This window comes from Anomaloglossus baeobatrachus, chromosome 4 (genome assembly GCF_048569485.1).
Source record: "Anomaloglossus baeobatrachus isolate aAnoBae1 chromosome 4, aAnoBae1.hap1, whole genome shotgun sequence".
NCBI classification, from domain to species: Eukaryota; Metazoa; Chordata; class Amphibia; order Anura; family Aromobatidae; genus Anomaloglossus; species Anomaloglossus baeobatrachus.
This window is the reverse complement of record NC_134356.1, coordinates 561,213,372-561,237,089: the sequence shown is the minus strand read 5'-3', so window position 1 is coordinate 561,237,089 and position 23,718 is coordinate 561,213,372. Positions and strand designations below refer to the sequence as shown.

Sequence of the window (23,718 nt, the reverse complement as noted above, 5' to 3'; positions counted from 1 at the left end):
TGGGGGCAGAGAGGCTGGGGGCAGAGAGGCTGGGGGCAGAGAGGCTGGGGGCAGAGAGGCTGGGGGCAGAGAGGCTGGGGGCAGAGAGGCTGGGGGCAGAGAGGCTGGGGGCAGAGAGGCTGGGGGCAGAGAGGCTGATGCTGGGGGCAGAGAGGCTGATGCTGGGGGCAGAGAGGCTGATGCTGGGGGCAGAGAGGCTGATGCTGGGGGCAGAGAGGCTGATGCTGGGGGCAGAGAGGCTGATGCTGGGGGCAGAGAGGCTGATGCTGGGGGCAGAGAGGCTGATGCTGGGGGCAGAGAGGCTGATGCTGGGGGCAGAGAGGCTGATGCTGGGGGCAGAGAGGCTGATGCTGGGGGCAGAGAGGCTGATGCTGGGGGCAGAGAGGCTGATGCTGGGGGCAGAGAGGCTGATGCTGGGGGCAGAGAGGCTGATGCTGGGGGCAGAGAGGCTGATGCTGGGGGCAGAGAGGCTGATGCTGGGGGCAGAGAGGCTGATGCTGGGGGCAGAGAGGCTGATGCTGGGGGCAGAGAGGCTGATGCTGGGGGCAGAGAGGCTGATGCTGGGGGCAGAGAGGCTGATGCTGGGGGCAGAGAGGCTGATGCTGGGGGCAGAGAGGCTGATGCTGGGGGCAGAGAGGCTGATGCTGGGGGCAGAGAGGCTGATGCTGGGGGCAGAGAGGCTGATGCTGGGGGCAGAGAGGCTGATGCTGGGGGCAGAGAGGCTGATGCTGGGGGCAGAGAGGCTGATGCTGGGGGCAGAGAGGCTGATGCTGGGGGCAGAGAGGCTGATGCTGGGGGCAGAGAGGCTGATGCTGGGGGCAGAGAGGCTGATGCTGGGGGCAGAGAGGCTGATGCTGGGGGCAGAGAGGCTGATGCTGGGGGCAGAGAGGCTGATGCTGGGGGCAGAGAGGCTGATGCTGGGGGCAGAGAGGCTGATGCTGGGGGCAGAGAGGCTGATGCTGGGGGCAGAGAGGCTGATGCTGGGGGCAGAGAGGCTGATGCTGGGGGCAGAGAGGCTGATGCTGGGGGCAGAGAGGCTGATGCTGGGGGCAGAGAGGCTGATGCTGGGGGCAGAGAGGCTGATGCTGGGGGCAGAGAGGCTGATGCTGGGGGCAGAGAGGCTGATGCTGGGGGCAGAGAGGCTGATGCTGGGGGCAGAGAGGCTGATGCTGGGGGCAGAGAGGCTGATGCTGGGGGCAGAGAGGCTGATGCTGGGGGCAGAGAGGCTGATGCTGGGGGCAGAGAGGCTGATGCTGGGGGCAGAGAGGCTGATGCTGGGGGCAGAGAGGCTGATGCTGGGGGCAGAGAGGCTGATGCTGGGGGCAGAGAGGCTGATGCTGGGGGCAGAGAGGCTGATGCTGGGGGCAGAGAGGCTGATGCTGGGGGCAGAGAGGCTGATGCTGGGGGCAGAGAGGCTGATGCTGGGGGCAGAGAGGCTGATGCTGGGGGCAGAGAGGCTGATGCTGGGGGCAGAGAGGCTGATGCTGGGGGCAGAGAGGCTGATGCTGGGGGCAGAGAGGCTGATGCTGGGGGCAGAGAGGCTGATGCTGGGGGCAGAGAGGCTGATGCTGGGGGCAGAGAGGCTGATGCTGGGGGCAGAGAGGCTGATGCTGGGGGCAGAGAGGCTGATGCTGGGGGCAGAGAGGCTGATGCTGGGGGCAGAGAGGCTGATGCTGGGGGCAGAGAGGCTGATGCTGGGGGCAGAGAGGCTGATGCTGGGGGCAGAGAGGCTGATGCTGGGGGCAGAGAGGCTGATGCTGGGGGCAGAGAGGCTGATGCTGGGGGCAGAGAGGCTGATGCTGGGGGCAGAGAGGCTGATGCTGGGGGCAGAGAGGCTGATGCTGGGGGCAGAGAGGCTGATGCTGGGGGCAGAGAGGCTGATGCTGGGGGCAGAGAGGCTGATGCTGGGGGCAGAGAGGCTGATGCTGGGGGCAGAGAGGCTGATGCTGGGGGCAGAGAGGCTGATGCTGGGGGCAGAGAGGCTGATGCTGGGGGCAGAGAGGCTGATGCTGGGGGCAGAGAGGCTGATGCTGGGGGCAGAGAGGCTGATGCTGGGGGCAGAGAGGCTGATGCTGGGGGCAGAGAGGCTGATGCTGGGGGCAGAGAGGCTGATGCTGGGGGCAGAGAGGCTGATGCTGGGGGCAGAGAGGCTGATGCTGGGGGCAGAGAGGCTGATGCTGGGGGCAGAGAGGCTGATGCTGGGGGCAGAGAGGCTGATGCTGGGGGCAGAGAGGCTGATGCTGGGGGCAGAGAGGCTGATGCTGGGGGCAGAGAGGCTGATGCTGGGGGCAGAGAGGCTGATGCTGGGGGCAGAGAGGCTGATGCTGGGGGCAGAGAGGCTGATGCTGGGGGCAGAGAGGCTGATGCTGGGGGCAGAGAGGCTGATGCTGGGGGCAGAGAGGCTGATGCTGGGGGCAGAGAGGCTGATGCTGGGGGCAGAGAGGCTGATGCTGGGGGCAGAGAGGCTGATGCTGGGGGCAGAGAGGCTGATGCTGGGGGCAGAGAGGCTGATGCTGGGGGCAGAGAGGCTGATGCTGGGGGCAGAGAGGCTGATGCTGGGGGCAGAGAGGCTGATGCTGGGGGCAGAGAGGCTGATGCTGGGGGCAGAGAGGCTGATGCTGGGGGCAGAGAGGCTGATGCTGGGGGCAGAGAGGCTGATGCTGGGGGCAGAGAGGCTGATGCTGGGGGCAGAGAGGCTGATGCTGGGGGCAGAGAGGCTGATGCTGGGGGCAGAGAGGCTGATGCTGGGGGCAGAGAGGCTGATGCTGGGGGCAGAGAGGCTGATGCTGGGGGCAGAGAGGCTGATGCTGGGGGCAGAGAGGCTGATGCTGGGGGCAGAGAGGCTGATGCTGGGGGCAGAGAGGCTGATGCTGGGGGCAGAGAGGCTGATGCTGGGGGCAGAGAGGCTGATGCTGGGGGCAGAGAGGCTGATGCTGGGGGCAGAGAGGCTGATGCTGGGGGCAGAGAGGCTGATGCTGGGGGCAGAGAGGCTGATGCTGGGGGCAGAGAGGCTGATGCTGGGGGCAGAGAGGCTGATGCTGGGGGCAGAGAGGCTGATGCTGGGGGCAGAGAGGCTGATGCTGGGGGCAGAGAGGCTGATGCTGGGGGCAGAGAGGCTGATGCTGGGGGCAGAGAGGCTGATGCTGGGGGCAGAGAGGCTGATGCTGGGGGCAGAGAGGCTGATGCTGGGGGCAGAGAGGCTGATGCTGGGGGCAGAGAGGCTGATGCTGGGGGCAGAGAGGCTGATGCTGGGGGCAGAGAGGCTGATGCTGGGGGCAGAGAGGCTGATGCTGGGGGCAGAGAGGCTGATGCTGGGGGCAGAGAGGCTGATGCTGGGGGCAGAGAGGCTGATGCTGGGGGCAGAGAGGCTGATGCTGGGGGCAGAGAGGCTGATGCTGGGGGCAGAGAGGCTGATGCTGGGGGCAGAGAGGCTGATGCTGGGGGCAGAGAGGCTGATGCTGGGGGCAGAGAGGCTGATGCTGGGGGCAGAGAGGCTGATGCTGGGGGCAGAGAGGCTGATGCTGGGGGCAGAGAGGCTGATGCTGGGGGCAGAGAGGCTGATGCTGGGGGCAGAGAGGCTGATGCTGGGGGCAGAGAGGCTGATGCTGGGGGCAGAGAGGCTGATGCTGGGGGCAGAGAGGCTGATGCTGGGGGCAGAGAGGCTGATGCTGGGGGCAGAGAGGCTGATGCTGGGGGCAGAGAGGCTGATGCTGGGGGCAGAGAGGCTGATGCTGGGGGCAGAGAGGCTGATGCTGGGGGCAGAGAGGCTGATGCTGGGGGCAGAGAGGCTGATGCTGGGGGCAGAGAGGCTGATGCTGGGGGCAGAGAGGCTGATGCTGGGGGCAGAGAGGCTGATGCTGGGGGCAGAGAGGCTGATGCTGGGGGCAGAGAGGCTGATGCTGGGGGCAGAGAGGCTGATGCTGGGGGCAGAGAGGCTGATGCTGGGGGCAGAGAGGCTGATGCTGGGGGCAGAGAGGCTGATGCTGGGGGCAGAGAGGCTGATGCTGGGGGCAGAGAGGCTGATGCTGGGGGCAGAGAGGCTGATGCTGGGGGCAGAGAGGCTGATGCTGGGGGCAGAGAGGCTGATGCTGGGGGCAGAGAGGCTGATGCTGGGGGCAGAGAGGCTGATGCTGGGGGCAGAGAGGCTGATGCTGGGGGCAGAGAGGCTGATGCTGGGGGCAGAGAGGCTGATGCTGGGGGCAGAGAGGCTGATGCTGGGGGCAGAGAGGCTGATGCTGGGGGCAGAGAGGCTGATGCTGGGGGCAGAGAGGCTGATGCTGGGGGCAGAGAGGCTGATGCTGGGGGCAGAGAGGCTGATGCTGGGGGCAGAGAGGCTGATGCTGGGGGCAGAGAGGCTGATGCTGGGGGCAGAGAGGCTGATGCTGGGGGCAGAGAGGCTGATGCTGGGGGCAGAGAGGCTGATGCTGGGGGCAGAGAGGCTGATGCTGGGGGCAGAGAGGCTGATGCTGGGGGCAGAGAGGCTGATGCTGGGGGCAGAGAGGCTGATGCTGGGGGCAGAGAGGCTGATGCTGGGGGCAGAGAGGCTGATGCTGGGGGCAGAGAGGCTGATGCTGGGGGCAGAGAGGCTGATGCTGGGGGCAGAGAGGCTGATGCTGGGGGCAGAGAGGCTGATGCTGGGGGCAGAGAGGCTGATGCTGGGGGCAGAGAGGCTGATGCTGGGGGCAGAGAGGCTGATGCTGGGGGCAGAGAGGCTGATGCTGGGGGCAGAGAGGCTGATGCTGGGGGCAGAGAGGCTGATGCTGGGGGCAGAGAGGCTGATGCTGGGGGCAGAGAGGCTGATGCTGGGGGCAGAGAGGCTGATGCTGGGGGCAGAGAGGCTGATGCTGGGGGCAGAGAGGCTGATGCTGGGGGCAGAGAGGCTGATGCTGGGGGGCAGAGAGGCTGATGCTGGGGGCAGAGAGGCTGATGCTGGGGGCAGAGAGGCTGATGCTGGGGGCAGAGAGGCTGATGCTGGGGGCAGAGAGGCTGATGCTGGGGGCAGAGAGGCTGATGCTGGGGGCAGAGAGGCTGATGCTGGGGGCAGAGAGGCTGATGCTGGGGGCAGAGAGGCTGATGCTGGGGGCAGAGAGGCTGATGCTGGGGGCAGAGAGGCTGATGCTGGGGGCAGAGAGGCTGATGCTGGGGGCAGAGAGGCTGATGCTGGGGGCAGAGAGGCTGATGCTGGGGGCAGAGAGGCTGATGCTGGGGGCAGAGAGGCTGATGCTGGGGGCAGAGAGGCTGATGCTGGGGCAGAGAGGCTGATGCTGGGGGCAGAGAGGCTGATGCTGGGGCAGAGAGGCTGATGCTGGGGGCAGAGAGGCTGATGCTGGGGGCAGAGAGGCTGATGCTGGGGGCAGAGAGGCTGATGCTGGGGGCAGAGAGGCTGATGCTGGGGGCAGAGAGGCTGATGCTGGGGGCAGAGAGGCTGATGCTGGGGGCAGAGAGGCTGATGCTGGGGGCAGAGAGGCTGATGCTGGGGGCAGAGAGGCTGATGCTGGGCAGAGAGGCTGATGCTGGGGGCAGAGAGGCTGATGCTGGGGGCAGAGAGGCTGATGCTGGGGGCAGAGAGGCTGATGCTGGGGGCAGAGAGGCTGATGCTGGGGGCAGAGAGGCTGATGCTGGGGCAGAGAGGCTGATGCTGGGGCAGAGAGGCTGATGCTGGGGCAGAGAGGCTGATGCTGGGGCAGAGAGGCTGATGGCTGGGTGCAGCATGGGGGATGGAGCACGATGGGGGTGCGCAGCAATGGGGGATGGAGCCGATGGGCGATGGGATGCGCAGCATGGGGGATGGAGCACGATGGGGAGTGCGCAGCATGGGGGATGGAGCACGTTTGGGAGTGCGCAGCATGGCGGATGGACCACGTTTGGGAGTGCGCAGCATGGCGGATGGAGCACGTTTTGGGAGTGCGCAGCATGGCGGATGGATCACGTTTGGGAGTGCGCAGCATGGCGGATGGAGCACGTTTGGGAGTGCGCAGCATGGCGGATGGAGCACGTTTGGGAGTGCGCAGCATGGCGGATGGAGCACGATGGGGGGTGCGCAGCATGGGGGATTGAGCACGATGGGAGGTGCACACCTCCCCCCAACACACACACACACACACACACACACACACACACACACTGGGAACCACAAACACCGCCGTACACAGACACCCACACACACAGACAACGCTGCACACACACACACAACACCCAACACACAAACACCGCGGCATACATAAATATACGCACATACCACGCAACACACACACATTGCACAAAACATACCTCCCCCCAAAACACACCACACCCACACAAACCGCGCAACAGACACACACACACACAGCGCTCCACAAACAACGCAACACACATACAACACCGCTCTCACCCCCCGCCACACCCAGAACATGTACAGCGCCCTACACAAACACTTGGTAACTACACACAACTAATATATATATATATATATATATATATATATATGCGTAGAATCGGGCCACCTTCTAGTATTATATATACACACACATATACAGTCAGGGCCAGAAATATTTGGTCAGTGACACAAGTTTTGTTATTTTAGCTGTTTACAAAAACAAGTTCAGAAATAAAAATATATATATATATATATATATATATATATATATATATATATATATATATATATATATATATATATATATATATATATATATATATATATATATATATATATATATATATATATATATATATATATATATATATATATATATATATATATATATATATATATATATATATATATATGGGCTGAAAGTGCACACTCCCAGCTGCAATATGAGAGTTTTCACATCCAAATCGGAGAAAGGGTTTAGGAATCATAGCTCTGTAATGCATAGCCTCCTCTTTTTCAAGGGACCAAAAGTAATTGGACAAGGGACTCTAAGGGTTGCAATTAACTCTGAAGGCGTCTCCCTCGTTAACCTGTAATCAATGAAGTAGTTAAAAGGTCTGGGGTTGATTACAGGTGTGTGGTTTTGCATTTGGAAGCTGTTGCGGTGACCAGACAACATGCGGTCTAAGGAACTCTCAATTGAGGTGAAGCAGAACATCCTGAGGCTGAAAAAAAAGAAAAAAATCCATCAGAGATAGCAGACATGCTTGGGGTAGCAAAATCAACAGTCGGGTACATTCTGAGAAAAAAGGAATTGACTGGTGAGCTTGGGAACTCAAAAAGGCCTGGGCGTCCACGGATGACAACAGTGGTGGATGATTGCCGCATACTTTCTTTGGTGAAGAAGAACCCGTTCACAACATCAACTGAAGTCCAGAACACTCTCAGTGAAGTAGGTGTATCTGTCTCTAAGTCAACAGTAAAGATAAGACTCCATGAAAGTAAATACAAAGGGTTCACATCTAGATGCAAACCATTCATCAATTCCAAAAATAGACAGGCCAGAGTTAAATTTGCTGAAAAACACCTCATGAAGCCAGCTCAGTTCTGGAAAAGTATTCTATGGACAGATGAGACAAAGATCAACCTGTACCAGAATGATGGGAAGAAAAAAGTTTGGAGAAGAAAGGGAACGGCACATGATCCAAGGCACACCACATCCTCTGTAAAACATGGTGGAGGCAACGTGATGGCATGGGCATGCATGGCTTTCAATGGCACTGGGTCACTTGTGTTTATTGATGACATAACAGCAGACAAGAGTAGCCGGATGAATTCTGAAGTGTACCGGGATATACTTTCAGCCCAGATTCAGCCAAATGCCGCAAAGTTGATCGGACGGCGCTTCATAGTACAGATGGACAATGACCCCAAGCATACAGCCAAAGCTACCCAGGAGTTCATGAGTGCAAAAAAGTGGAACATTCTGCAATGGCCAAGTCAATCACCAGATCTTAACCCAATTGAGCATGCATTTCACTTGCTCAAATCCAGACTTAAGACGGAAAGACCCACAAACAAGTAAGACCTGAAGGCTGCGGCTGTAAAGGCCTGGCAAAGCATTAAGAAGGAGGAAACCCAGCGTTTGGTGATGTCCATGGGTTCCAGATTTAAGGCAGTGATTGCCTCCAAAGGATTCGCAACAAAATATTGAAAATAAAAATATTTTGTTTGGGTTTGGTTTATTTGTCCAATTACTTTTGACCTCCTACAATGTGGAGTGTTTGTAAAGAAATGTGTACAATTCCTACAATTTCTATCAGATAATTTTTGTTCAAACCTTCAAATTAAACGTTACAATCTGCACTTGAATTCTGTTGTAGAGGTTTCATGTAAAATCCAATGTGGTGGCATGCAGAGCCCAACTCGCGAAAATTGTGTCAGTGTCCAAATATTTCTGGACCTAACTGTACATACATACATTTTAGTGGAACCTTGGATTACGAGCATAATTTGTTTCGGGAGTGCGCTCTTGAGAGGTTACTCTTATATCAAAGCAAATTTTCCCATAGAAAATAATTGAAATGCAGACAATTCATTCCACAACCCAACAATATTTGCTGTATTTATACAAACTTATTACATTAATACAAAATAATGTACTGTATTTATGTAAAATTATCACAGTACACCAATACAAAATACTGTACAGTAAAAAAAAAAAAAACAAACAAATTAAACTGCACATTAGCTTCCAATAGACTTGTTGGTGTGCGGGAGGTACAGTATAAGCAATGTGCTGCACTGGTTAGCAGAAAGAAAGTTTAATACTGTATCCACAAATGCAAAAAGATAGACATACTGTATAGTATATACTGTACAATGGTATACTGTATACAGTACATATTTACAGAAAGTTACCTCCAGAGCGGGTCAGAGCGTGGTGAAAGGACAGAGCCAGACGTGTGCAGTGAGGATTTGCCGTTATTGTAAAGCATTGCTCTTAAACCATGCTACAAATTTGTAAAAAGCTTTGCCTGTCTTGCAAAACGCTCTCAACCAAGTTACTCATAATCCAAGGTTCCACTGTATATGGATGTAGCATTGATTTACTTGCCAGAAATGCAAAGGAGGTGGCTTCCATGCACCGTCGAGGCAAGGGCTCAGTACAGGGTTATGTCTCCCCAATTTGCATACTGAGCACTTTGTCATATCCTGATTGAGCTCCAGCAGCAATCACCGAAGCACTGTCCATCAGCGGCTCTGCACCGCCACAGTGACTTCCTGCCGCAGCCCAGCTGTGCCCAATGAAATGCGTGTAGAGATGAGCGGACCTGTAAAAGTTAGGGTTCTGTGGCTTCAGTCAAACATTTCTTATAAATATCAGTTCTGGGTCCGAACTTAACCTGAACCTGAACCTCATTTGAAGCCACTGATTGGGCAGTTCAGGTCTCCGCCCACATGCAGCCAGCCATACACAGAACACTTCCAGGAGAGGATGTGTGGATTTTTTTTTTGCGTGCACACTACATCCAATTACGCTGTTGTTACCCCTAGTGTAAAGGGGGCACCCGCCCCCGTCATTTGTGCGTCACAGGCAAAATCGCTGCCCGTGGCGCACAACATCGCTAAGACCCGTCCCACAGACTTACCTTCCTAGCGACATCACTGTGGCCGGCGAACAACCTCTTCGATAAGGGGGAGGTTCGTGCGCCGTCACAGCGACCGTCACACAGCGGTCGACCAATAGAAGTGGAGGGGCGGTGACCAGCCGCATTAACGACACGCCCACCTCGTTGCTGGAGGACACAGGTAAGCTGTTAGTCATTCCCGGGATGTCACACGTAGCGATGTGTGCTGCCTCAGGAATGACGAACAACCTACGTCCACAATGACCGAGATATTGAAAATAAACGACGTGTCAATGATCAACGATTAGGTGAGTATTTTTGATCGTTAACACTCGCTCGTAGCTGTTACAGGCAACGACGTCGCTAACAACGCTGGATGTGCATCACGAAATCCGTGACCCCAACGACATATCGTTAGATATGTTGTTGCGTGTAACGGGGCCTTAAGTGGCTCGCACAGGACTGACCACCGAGTGTACCCCGAGAACAGTGATGCTCGCACGAGTGGTGTACGAACTCCGAACATTGGGTTCGCTCATCTCTAAATGGGTGGTCTCAGCACTGGGAGCACACAGGCAGAGTTTTGGGTGCAATGGATTCCTGCAAGAAAGCCACCAAAAATTGCCAAAAAAACCCCAAACATCTATTAGAGAGTAAATGTCAATAAGATAAGATACATTTTTCACTTTCATTTTATCACAGAAAAATGGGGAATAAACTAGGAGTGATTTGTCAGGAGATGGATTGTGCAGCAAACGTGTGGTATCTACAGAGAGCTGGCATGGTCCCTGCAAGCTCTGCAGATCCCCACAACTGTTCTACATCTCTTCTGGGGGTTGCAATGGAACGCTTTCTCTTTGTGGAGGTCACCAACCTGCATAGGGTAGATATGTTTTTTTTACACCAAGAGTTATGGCTGCCAGTTGTTTCTTAAAAGGGAATCGGTCACCAGGTTTTTGCCACCTAATCTAAGAGCAGCATAATGTAGGGACAGAGATCCTGATTCCAGCGATGTGTCACTTACTGGGCTGCTTATGTAGTTTTGATAAAATCACTATTTAAATCAGCAGAAGATTATCATTACAGGACTACTTGCCTGCTGTCAGGTAGTCCAGCATATTCATGAGCTCTCTAACTGCTAAATCTGCAGCAGAGAAAACTGTGATTTTATCAAAATGACAGCAAACCGCTCAGTAAGTGACACATCGCTGGAATCAGGGTCTCAGTCTCTACATTATGCTGCCCTGAGATGGGGGAGCAAAAACCTGGTGACAGATTCCCTTTCAAAGACAAATGAGTGGCTCTATGAATTCATTATATTAATACAAATGAGAGAATTTCAGAAATAAAATGTGACTGACAACATACGGAATTTTGGTCCAAAGGTCGCACCGCTGTCAATCAGGTTAGGGAAGTGCAGGCAGGTAAAGGGACCTTCCGAGAATGGATGCGCTTGGAACAAATATTTCAGAATGGTCAATCTCTGTATCCAGAATTAAACGGGCTTTACACGCTACGATAATCGCTAGCAATTGCTAGCGATATCGAGCATGTAAGCACCCGTCCCAGTCGTGTGTACGATATCGTGTGATCGCTGCCGCAGCGAACATTATTGCTACGGCAGCGTCACACGTACTTACCCGGTCGGCGTCGTCGCTGTGATTGCCGAACAATCCCTCCCTCAAGGGGGAGGGACGTTCGGCGTCAGCGCGACGTCACTAAGCGGCCCGCCAATTAAAGCGGAGGGGCGGAGATGAGCGGGACGTAACATCCTGCCCACCACCTCCCTTCCGCATTGCGGCCGGTGGCAGGTAAGGAGACGTTCCTCGCTCCTGCGGTGTCACACACAGCGATGTGTGCTGCCGCAGGAGCGACGAACCACATCGATAATCAACCATTACCGATTTTTGATTTTGGGACGACCTCTCCACGGTGAACGATTTTCACCATTTTTGAGGTCGCTTAAGGTCGCTGGTACGTGTCACACGCTGCGATATCGTTAATGACGCCGGATGTGCGTCACTAACAACGTGACCCCGACGATAAAACATTAATGATATCGTAGCGTGTAAAGCCCCCTTTCGTCTGTCCTGGGCACATCTTAGTGATTACCCTTGGTATTGACTCTAGTTAATGAGTTGACCTCCTATTTATATTGCAGCCCCCATTATGTATCTGGATCTTTCATCCGGAGTGGCAAATTTTCTAGTTCTTATTGAGGTTACAGTTCAGAGCCGGTTTTTCCCATCTCCATATTTTGACTCCTGGCAAACTCATCCAACCTCATTAAACAAATTACTATTTATATTTTTATCCACATAAATATAGCTGTCTATTTTTATTTTCACTGTATCTTCGTTTTAGCTTTCTCTCTGTTATCGTCCCTTCAACAAGACCTATTCCACTCATCTCAGTGCAAACCCCACTACGGTCACCTTTGGTTATAGTGGAAATTCTGACAAAAACTAAATTTTTTTCCTCACAGTTCGAAATTTCATCTTCTCTTATAAACCCGACACAAAAATTAAGGGAACTATAAAGGAAACCAAAAAGCTGGACGAAAACGCCACACATTATGTTACAGTAACGCATCAGCTTTTTAGCATATTTCGCCTATTGAATTGTATAAGTTAGATAAACGAATAGGCTGCAAATTCTCAACATGGTCAATTTATCCACAGATTTAATGACATATTATCAAATCTCATTCACATTATTACGCAGCAGATTTTTCAAAAGAAGATCCACAGCAGAACATAACCTGACAATGTAAGAACTGCCAAAACTAGACGGAAGAGGGACTCCGATACACCCCAGTATTACCCATAAAGGAGGGCCTCAGACAGACATTCTGTTAAAAGGGTTAGCTACTGGGACTGCTACACTCAAAGGCTATGCATTAAAGGGAACCTGTTACCAGATTTGGCGACTAAAAGCTGCGGCCATCATCAGTAGGCACTTATATGCAGCATTCCAGTATACTGTATATAAGAACCCAGGCCACACTAACGTAAAAAAATATTTATAATACTCACTTAAGGGGCGGTCCGATCCGATGGGCGTCGCTGCTCTCCGGTCTAGTGCCGTCCTCCTTCTGAGGACCGCGTGCATGACGCGTCCTACGTCATGCACACTAACCGGTATTTAGGTCCTGTACAGGCGCACTTTTATCTGCCTTGAGCAGGGCACATCAAAGTATTGTAGTGCGCATGCGGGGGCGGTCTTTAACCTTTCCTCGTGACTGAGCATTATATCTTTAACTTTTTCTCGCCCCTGTGCATTACAGTACTTTGATCTGCCCTCAGCAGGGCAGATCAAAGTGCGCCTGCGCAGGACCACAATGTCAGCTTGTGTGGATGACAGACACATCTACACTGGCCTGGGAAGAAGGAGGTCAGAAATCGCCATAGAAGGCACTGGACCGGAGAGCAGCAACACACATTGGACCAGACCACCCCCTAGGTGAGTATTATAAAAAAAAAGTGGCGTTTTGTTTTTTTTTTACGTTCTACAAACCGGTCTGGGCTCTTATATACAGTATTCTAGAATGCTGTATATAAGAGTTCACTGGTGGCCGCAGCTTATAGTCACCAGATCTGGTGACCGGTTCCCTTTAAGTGCAAGGGCTGCCAAAAAGTAGAAGGAGGGACTGGAATATAGCCAGCAGGAGACTGATGAGGAGGCACTCAGATTCAATTATGGTACAATATTACAAAATGAAAAAATCTAGACTCCAAAACTGGGAAAGGCTATGCACTCAGTGCAAGGACTAGCTAGAATTCCAAGGACAAATTGTAAAACATGCAGCAAGTGACGGAGAGGAGGACCTGTGACTACTTTTTGAGTCATTTGTAAAGAGATTCAGCCTCCTACCCTGGTACAGCCTATGCACTTTTTGTAATGACTATATAGAATTCAAAGGAGGGATTGTACACACAGCAAAAGATGGAGAGGAGAGACTGATTAAACTTTGGGATAATTTTAAAAACCTTCTTTGCCAACCAACCCACAACCTGTTGGCACTGTTCAGCCTTCGGGAGAGTTGTCTCGCACCACCCTACTAAGTGATCCAGTAACATTGCTCTGGGGAATAAGTGTTTTTCTTGTGCTCAAGCAGCAGGCACAGTTTCACCTGCTTGACTATCTATTCTGTGCGTGCGCCACCAGCAGCACATGCACTTCCCTGTCCCTTACCGCGTAGCTGGCACATATTAAATTACTGAGGCAGCAAACAGCGGTATTAACCCCTTCACCCCCGGCCACTAAAACACCCTAATGACCGGGCCATTTTTTTGCAATTCTGACCAGTGTCACTTTGACAGGTTATAACTCTGGAATGCTTCAACGGATCCTGGCGATTCCGAGATTGTTTTTTCGTGACATATTGTACTTCATGTCAGTGGTAAATTTAAACCGATAATTTTTGCGTTTATTTGTGAAAATTTAGGAAATTCTGCAAAAATTTTGAAAATTTCGCAATTTTCAAACTTTGAAAATTTATGCCCATAAATCTGAGAGATATGTCACACAAAATAGTTACTAAATAAACTTTCCCACATGTCTACTTTACATCAGCGCAATTTTCGAAACAAATTTTTTTTTCGTTAGGAAGTTAGAAGGGGTCAAAGGTCATCAGCGATTTCTCATTTTTCCAAAATAATTTTTTTTAGGGACCACATCACATTTGAGGTGACTGAGAGGCCGAGGTGACAGAAAATACCCAAAAGTGACCCCATTCTAAAAACTGCACCCCTCACTTTGCTCAAAACCACATCCAAAAAGTTTATTAACCCTTTAGGTGCTTCACAGGAACCAAAGCAATGTGGAAGGAAAAAATGAAAATTTTACTTTTTAAACACAAAAATGTTACTTTAGCCATAAAATTTTCATTTTCACAAGGGAGAAAAGAGAAGGTACACCATACAATTTATTGTGCATTTTCTCCTGAGTACGCCGATACCCCATATGTGGTAAAAATCAATTGTTTGGGCGCACAGCGGAGCTCGGAAGGCAAGGAGCGCCATTTGAATTTTTGAGTGCAAAATTAGCTGCACTCATTAGCGGACGTCATGTCGGGTTTGAAGACCCCCTGAGGTGCCTAAACAATGGAGCTCCCCCACAAGTGACCCCATTTTGGAAACTAGAGCCCTCAAATATTTTTTCTAGATGTTTGGTGAGCACTTTGAACACCTGGGGGCTTCACAGAAGTTTAGAACGTTGAGCTGTGAAAAGAAAAAAAAAATTTTTTACCACAAAAAACTGTTGCTTCAACTAGGTAGCTTTTTTTTTTTTCACAAGAGTATCAGCAAAAAATTCACCATCAAATTTATAGTGCATTTTTTCCTGAGTACGCAGATACCTCATATGTGGTGGAAAGTAATTGTTTGGGCGCATGGCGGGGCTCAGAAGAGAAGGAGCGCCATTTGACAGCAAAATTGGTTGGAATCATTAGCGGATGCCATGTCAAGTTTTGGAGACCCCTATGGTGCCTAAACAGTGGAGCTCCCCCACAAGTGACCCCATTTTGGAAACTAGACCCCTCAAGGAGTTTATCTAGATGTTTAGCGAGCCTCAAGGGGCACCACAGAAGTTGATAATGTTGAGCCATGAATACAATTTTTTTTTTCATTACAAAACTGTTACTTGAACCAGGTAGCTTTTTTTTTCAAAAGGGTATCAGGAAAAAATGCACCATAAAACGTATTGTGTAATTTCTCCTGAGTACGCAGATACCTCATATGTGGTGGAAAGTAATTGTTTGGGCGCATGGCGGGGCTCGGAAGAGAAGGAGCGCCATTTGACAGCAAAATTGGTTGGAATCATTAGCGGATGCCATGTCACGTTTGGAGACCCCCTATGGTGCCTAAACAGTGGAGCTCCCCCACAAATTACCCCATTTCGGAACTAGACCCCTCAAGGAATTTATCTAGATGTTTGGTGAGCCCCTTGTACCCTCAGGGGCTCCACAGAAGTTGATAACGTTGAACCGTGAAAATTATTTTTTTTTTTTTTTAACCACAAAATTTTTGTATCAACCAGGTAGCTTTTTTTTTTTACAACGGTATCAGGAAAAACTGCACCATAAAACGTATTGTGCAATTTTTCCTGAGTACGCAGATACCTCATATATGGTGGAAAGTAATTGTTTGGGCGCACGGCGGGGCTCAGAAGAGAAGGAACGCCATTTAACTTTTCAAACACACAGACGCGGTGCACTGATCGGCTGCTGCAGGATGCACGGTCGGATGAGATACAAAAAGCGTTGGGGATACGGAAAAAAAAAAAAAGGTCACGCCAAAAATTGAGCAGGGATGCAGATCCGTTATCTGCATCCCTGACCAGCGCTTGGCGGGACGCACGGATGGATGAGGTGTAAAAATGGACAGGATACAAGAAAAAAAAAAAAAAAAAAAAAAAAAAAAGTTATACTCACAGTACCAAGAGGATCACTGACCAGAAGAGCTGCACAGGAACAAGAAGGCAGTGAGATGGACAGCTTTACAGGAGCAGCAGGCAGGACGTTGGACAGATCAGCAGAAGGACCCAGCGGTGGAGGCAGATGTGATCCGGCCAGTGAAGACCTCGGACGACCCGTGAAGGCAGGTAAGAGGACGTCGGGGGGGGGGGGGGGGGGAGGATGGGGAGAGGGGGGGCAGAGGGAGAGCAGAGGGGGCGGAGAAGCAAAAGGCAGAAGGAAGGAACCTTGGAAGCAGAATAGAGATGACAGAGGAGGCAGGCAGGCCGCGTGGGGAGCAGATCGGGATGCCGGGGGGCAGATCGGGGGGGGGGGGGCACGGGCAGGGGCCTTCACGGGAGCGCGCAGGGACCATCGCCGGAGCGCAATACTTACCATTGGAGCAGGCGCGGTGACAGCAGAGGCGGCGTCTGCGGCGGCGGCGTGGTACCAAAAGTACCAGCCACTCCACGCTGCAGACATGTTGGGGGAGGGTCCCCAGACCAGGACAGGCCTGGGGAGGGCGGCCACCTCCAGATCAGACCGCCCCACTGCACACTGATTGGAGCGATTGCGCGTCATAGCACGATCGCTCCAATCAGTGCTGCAGGGGCTGGGGGCGACATGTTTGAGGTCCACCTATGATATGCTGCAGCAGCTGCGGCATCTCATAGCTGGATCTCACAGTCTCGCACTAATTCCGGCATTATTTTTGCCGAAATTAGTGCGAACGATGTGGTTGGCGGTTCAGATTTGAACAGCCAATCACATCGATCGCCTATGGGGGGTGGCGATGCCACCCCCCCTGGGGTCAAGCAAAGGTCCCCTGCTGTAAGAAACAGCAGGGGACATCATTTGAAAGCCGTTGCTATGGCCACGGCAATCAAATGAAGTTTAGGCAGTAAAATTACGTCCCTGGTCGTTAAGTCACGTTAAAATAGGACGTAATTTTACTGCCCGCGGTCGTGAAGGGGTTAATAGGTGAACTGGTATGGATCTGCAGTCAGTGCGATGCCTAGCCAAAAATCGACAGGAGGAATGGCGATACAGCCATCAATAGAGGTACAGAAGACACTCCGAATCCAGTTTTGGATCAAATTTGACAACACTCTTAATTAATGACTCTCAAACTGGCAAAGGATCAGCAGTTAGTGCGAGACATAACCAAATGAGTATGAGACACCGGTAATTGTGTTGGACAAGGACAAGTGCTTGTGTACTAAGGTGTGGACAGCACACTGGGAGAAATATTGATAACTGGGTACGGAGTACGGCAGCCACCATCAGGGTGCAGAAAGCCTCAGTGTCCACAAGCCTAAATTGCAACATTTATAGTGCAAGCAGCCTGGAACTGTTGGGCCTGTGGATGGCTGAGTACTCCCACTTGCGTTGCAAGGCCTGGGGTAGAGACAGCTGGACACTGAGCTGGGGCAAGGAAGTGGGCGGGCTTGACGATAGTGTTTGCAAATGTGCAAAGACAGCTTCAAGGCGGGAGGCATCCGCGCCTGTGTCCTGGATAGGGGATTGACCAGCACATAGCACAGGGGGAAGAAGCAATGGGGTCATTCGCAGACCATGATTGTGGACCCAAGCGTTTGCCCACCTAGTTGGGTGTTTGGATGACATGTTACTGAGCATACTTGTGGTGGTCAGGCCCCCACTGACCTTGGTACAGCACAGGTTACAAATGACAGTTTTCTTGTCTTCTGCACGCTCTGTAAAAAACGAAACGTCAGACTAGGGAACACAACTCTTGGCCCGTGATCTTGTCGCATATGGGTGCTCTAGGGAACAGTTGTCCATTTTCTCCCTCTAGCTCTCCCACGGCCTCTTGCAGTGTTGTGGATCCCTCCTAATCCCATGCTGGGTCAGTGAATTCATCGCCCACCACCTGGTCTTCCTCTTGCACACTCTGTTCCTCCTCTGACTTCTAGACCAACTGACATGCTGGCAACTGTGTCTCATCATTATCCACCTGCTCAGACAGTAACTGCAGTTCCCCAGTTGCCTTCTTCTGACAGTGTCTGCTCAAATATTTGAGCATCCCTGCACACAATCTCATGTGTCTCTTGAAACATGGACGTTGAGAAGCCATAAGAATCCATAACTGGAATGGTAAAGAGCTCCTTTGAGTGTACAAGTGTGGGGTCACTTGTCTCCTTGGAGTCGCCATCATGGTGAGAGGAAGGAGGATCAAGGTGAGGATTATGTGGTCCTAACTCTTGACTAGCCAGACTGGACTGTGTGGAAGACAGGGTGGTGTGTGAAACAGATTGGAAGCATTATCTGCCATCCAGTCTACAACCTGCTCGAACTGTTTTGGCTTCAACAGTGGTGTCCTGCACATATCCTGCAAAGTGAGACAGGGACAGAAAGCTAGGTCTAGATGATAAGTGTTTGCTGTGCTCCTGCAGCAGGCCCAGTTTGCCCTGGCTCACGGCCTCTGCATGCACCATCAGCGGGATATCCACTTCCACGTCCCTTATCGCAGGCCTTGCGCATTTTATGTATGCAGCCAAGAGCGGTATTAGAGAATTGAATATATTTTTTACCTAGACGCAGCACGCTCTGTAAGCCTACAATCAGACTACTGGACCGTAATACGCAATGCCTACGACAGAATCTCAGCCAACATGAATTGCAAACCAAGAATTAGAAAATAGAATTGATTTTTTTACTAGTAGCATGCTGTATAAAGCTACAATCCCTGCGTACATGCCTCTGATACACAATGCCTTCTCCAGCAGCTTGTGCTACACTAAAAGCAGCTAAGAGCGATATTAGAGAAAAGAGAAAAAAATGTAGGCATCAGCAGCGCAGTGTGCAGGGCCTTAATCACCGCTTATAGGACTGTAATAAACAGGCCCAACTACAGAATCTCAATCCAAAATTAAAAGCAAACTAAGAGCGGTATTGTTAAAGGAATAGAATTGATTTTGTTAGCTATCGTGTTTCCCTAAAAAGACCTACCCTGAAAAAAAGCCCTAGCAGGAATTTTTGGCCTTCTTGGAGCATGTTTAAAATATAAGCCCTACTGCAAAAATAGCTAGAATAGAAAGAAGTGCCCATGCAGCTAGAAGTGAAATAATACAACAGGACACTCCATTAAAGAAAGCAGAGAGCCCCAGAAGAAAGCAGACAGCCATGCCCTCATCCTCCCTTCCCCCCCGCCAAGAAAAAATAAACACCCGCATTCACTAGACCCCAAACTACAGCTGGCAAGTGCCAATGGTGGATGTGCTCTCCCTGAGATCTGTGTCGCTCTAAGGTCCTTCGCCATTACGCTTACACAAACACACAGATCGGGTCCAGTACCCTTTCGCATGCAACACAAGCACGCACACAAGCGCAGGGAGCAACACCTGTGAAACGCAGGGGAACCCGACAGCGACGCAGATGTCCAGGGTCTGGTAAGTGCGATTTTCCTGGAAGGGAGTTTGCCTTCTTTTGGGGGTGGACTTAGCCCTATGCCAGATACTGTGTCATAAAGCGTCTTGATAAATAGTGATAGAGTGTGCTGGATTTCCACAAGCTCTAGATAATTATTGCATACAAAGGCTTGATAAATTGGGGCAGTCCATGTAATTTTGGTCCTCCCCTAGGAGATCAAATGCATTGTGGTGTAGCATAGTGAATACACGCCTAATGGCCTAGTACTGTAAATTGAATAAATGTCTGCATCCCTGGTGGCCTAGGGCAATGAATAGGCAAAGTTTGCACCCCAGGTGCTTGTATTCATTGAAGGAAGTAATGTTTGCATCCCTGGTGACCTAGTGCATTGAATAGCTAATTGCTGTATCCCTGGTGGCCTAGAGCAATGAATGACTAATTACTGTATCCTTGGGAGTTTAGGGAAGTGAATGGGCTAGTGTCTGCCTATAAAGCTACAATCCTGGTCTACATGCCTCTAATGCTCTATGCCTACTCCAGCAGCTTGCCCTACACTAAATGCAGCTACACTATAGTTCAAAAGTTTAGGGTCATTTAGATATTTCCTTATTTTTGAAAGAAAAGCACATTTTTTTTCAATGAAGCTAACATTAAATTAAACAGAAATACACTATACATTGTTAATGTGGTAAATGACTATTCTAGCATCAAATGTCTGGTTTTTAATGCAATATCTACATAGGTGTATAGAGGCCCATTTCCAACAACCACCACTCCAGTGTTTTAATGGTACATTGTGTTTGCTGTTAGAAGGCTAATGGATCTTTAGAAATCCCTTAAAACCCTTGTGCAAGTATGTTAGCACAGCTGAAAACAGGTTTGCTGATTAAAGAAGCTATAAAACTGACCTTCCTTTGAGCTAGTTGAGAATCTGGAGCATTACATTTGTTGGTTCTATTAAACTCTCAAAATGGCCAGAAAAAGAGAACTTCCATGTGAAACTCGACAGTCTATTCTTGTTCTTAGAAATGAAGGATATTCCATGCGAGAAATTGCCAAGAAACTGAAGATTTCCTACAACGATGTGTACTACTCCCTTCAGAGGAGAGCACAAACAGGCTCTAACCAGAGTAGAAAGAAGTGGGAGATCCTGCTGCACAACTGAGCAACAAGACAAGTACAATAGAGCCTCTAGTTTGAGGAAAAATGCCAGTGTCAACATCTACAGTGAAGAGGCGACTCCGGGATGCTGGCCTTCAGGGCAGAGAGGCAAAGAAAAAGCTATATCTGAGACCGGCTAATAAAAGGAAAAGATTAATATGGGCAAAAACACAGATATGGGACAGAGAAATATTGGAAAAAAGTGTTATAGACAGACGAATTGAAGTTTGAGGTGTTTGGATCACACAGAAGACAATTTGTGAGACGCAGAACAACTGAAAAGATGCTGGAAGAGTGCCTGGCGCCATCTGTCAAGCATGGTGGAGGTAATGTGATGGTCAGGGGTTGCTTTGGTGTGGGTAAAGTGGGAGATGTGTACAAGGTAAAAGGGATTTTGAATAAGGAAGGTTATCACTCCATTTTGCAACGCCATGCCATACCATGTGGACAGCGCTTGATTGGAGCCAATTTCATCCTACAACAAGACAATGACCCAAAGCACACCTCCAAATTATGCATGAACTATTTAGGGAAGAAGCAGGCAGCTGGTATGCTATCTATAAAGGAGTGGCCAGCCCAGTCACCAGATTTCAACCCTAATGAGCTGCTGTGGGAGCAGCTTAACCGTATGGTACGCAAGAAGTGCCAATCTGGACAATCTAACTTGTGGAAGGGGCAAAATATCTCCAGATGACGTCCGCAAAGTAACAGCTAAAATGCCAAAGGTCTGCAAAGCTGGAATTGCTGCAAAGGAGCATTCTGTGACAAAAGCAAAGTTTGAAAGAGAAAATTATTATTTCAAGTAAAAATCATTATTTCTAACCTTGTCAATGTCTGGACTATATTTTCTATCCATTATGCAACTCATTTGATAAATAAAGTATGATTTTTCATGGTAAACACATAATTGTGTGGGCGAACCCAAACTTTTGAACTGTAGTGTAAGAGCTGTATTTAGAGAATAGATTACATTTTTAAGGCCCTGTGCGCACACTGCGTTTTTTTGCCACCTGCAGAAAAGGTTCAGTTTTTGGTCATAACCTTCCTGCAGTCCTTTCCCAGCAAAATCTATGAGAAAATAAAAATGCTGTGTGCACATTGCATTTTTTTCCCCTCTAGGTTTTGCTGCAGAATTTCTGCAGCAAAAAGAAGTAGCATGTTACTTCTTTTCCGCAGGTACCTGCGGTTTTGCCATTGACTAATGATTAAAAACCGCAGGGACAAAACCGCGGCAAATCCGCAACAAACCACGGTAAAAATGCGTGCGGATTTTAGGTGCGGTTTTTGCTGCAGGTGCGGAATTCTGCCAGAGGGTGCGGATTTTACTTAAGCATCAGTAGCACGGTCTGTAAGGCTAGAATCCATGCCTACATGTCTAATACACTATGCCTACTCCAGAAGCTTGACCTACATGAATTGCAGAATAAGAAAGGTATTAGAGAATAGAATAGCTTTCAATTAGTCCTGAAAAGGACTTTGTTTACTGTTGTACCTGCAGGTACTGTCACGGTATAACACACTGTCCCTTCTCCTACAGAATCTATCCCTAGTGCCTACACTACTTCCAAGTACAGAGCGGCAAACATGGCGTCTCTGGGTTCTCTGGGTCTTGTATAGGCCCAATGACTATGAGGCCAATCACAATAATGCCAGTAGCCAAGATGGCTACAGCATTACCATGATTGGTTGGCAATCCCTGCATGTTTACTGGCTGATAAAAAGTGGGGCAGGGACTCTGGCATGCCACCCGAGTACCAGAATGCTCGATTGAGTATCTCAAGCAAAGTACTGCTCGATCGAGTAATGGTAGTGCTGAACGTGTATGTAATTTGCAGGAAATCTTCAGGAGAACCAGTGAATTAAGTTTCCTCTAAAAACATCTCAAAGTTTGTCTTGTGGTTGGCACACCAGACCTTGGTGGGATAATTTTAGACAAGCCTTGAAGCTCATGATAGTGTTCAGAAGGACATGAAAGTTGACTACAGAAGTCCGGTCTGTATATATCCTGTGGTGTGTTTTGTGGAGTAGGCACTGGTTATTAGATGGGACAGTATGAGGCTATGTGCACACGTTGCGTACTAGCCCTGCAGAAATTTCTGCAGCAATCTGAAGACCACACGTGCGCTTCAAATCGCTGCAGAAAATGTCCGTAGAGAAAAAAAAAAAAAAGCCGATTCCATGCGCTCTGCCTGCAGCTCCTGCCATAGACAGAGCAGGGGCTGCCGGCAAAGCGCACGGAAGAAGTGACATGTCACTTCTAGAACGCAGCGCTTCGGGCAGCAGCCGAAGCGCTGCGCTCTAAGACGCCACGTGCGCACGGCTCCTGCACAATCTCCATAGACTGTGCAGGGGACGCAGGACGCATGCAGTTACGCTGCGCTACAAAGCGCAGCGTAACTGCATGTATTTACGCAACGTGCGCACATAGCCTTAGTTAGGTTTTTGCTCTGTAGCCCAATATGAATTCTTGAGGTTAGTGCCCATCCCATTTAGTAGGATCAGATCATTATAACGCCCTCCTCTATGATACAACTGCTGAAACACTTACTTGAGATGGCTGTTTAGAGTTCGAGATGTAGAAATTTTCCAAGACCGGATTAACTGAAGCTTTTTGTCGGACTTTGCTCTTTATCCCCATGGCTCTGGCCACAGGTGTAGCAATGGCTCTGTGGAAAGGAAAGACAGTGTAAATTAGACTTTGATATACAACTGATAACAGCACTAATAACCCTGTGTGGACAATAAAATCTCTGGGACGGTTATCTATCCTCGGGTTTAGTCCATGGTAAACCAATGATAAAATATCTAAAGGCTGTGGACTGTTGGGTATTTATTTAGATTAGCAAAAACAAACTGTTAATCCAGGGTACCTTCACACTTTAGCGATGCAGCAGCGATCCGACCTGGTCAGGATCGCTGCTGCATCGCTACATGGTCGCTGGTGAGCTGTCAAACAGGCAGATCTCACCAGCGACCAGTGACCAGCCCCCAGCCAGCAGCGACGTGCAAGCGACGCTGCGCTTGCACGGAGCCGGCGTCTGGAAGCTGCGGACACTGGTAACTAAGGTAAACATCGGATATGGTTACCCAATGTTTACCTTTGTTACCAGCGCACACCGCTTAACTTAGCGTGTGCAGGGAGCAGGAGCCGGCACTGGCAGCGTGAGAGCTGCGGAGGCTGGTAACGAAAGTAAATATCGGGTAACCACCTTGGTTACCCGATGTTT

At 50.4% G+C, this 23,718-nt stretch overlaps 1 protein-coding gene across 1 annotated transcript in view; it reads right to left on the bottom strand.

Moving 5' to 3' along the window:
* Window positions 1-23,718, bottom strand: part of CERS3 (ceramide synthase 3) — a 170,325-nt gene that overhangs the window by 42,936 nt on the left and 103,671 nt on the right. Inside the window, exon 3 of the mRNA XM_075346001.1 lies at window positions 23,040-23,157. Within this exon, the coding sequence (XP_075202116.1) occupies window positions 23,040-23,157 (118 nt within the window). The remainder of the gene's footprint in view (window positions 1-23,039; window positions 23,158-23,718) is intronic.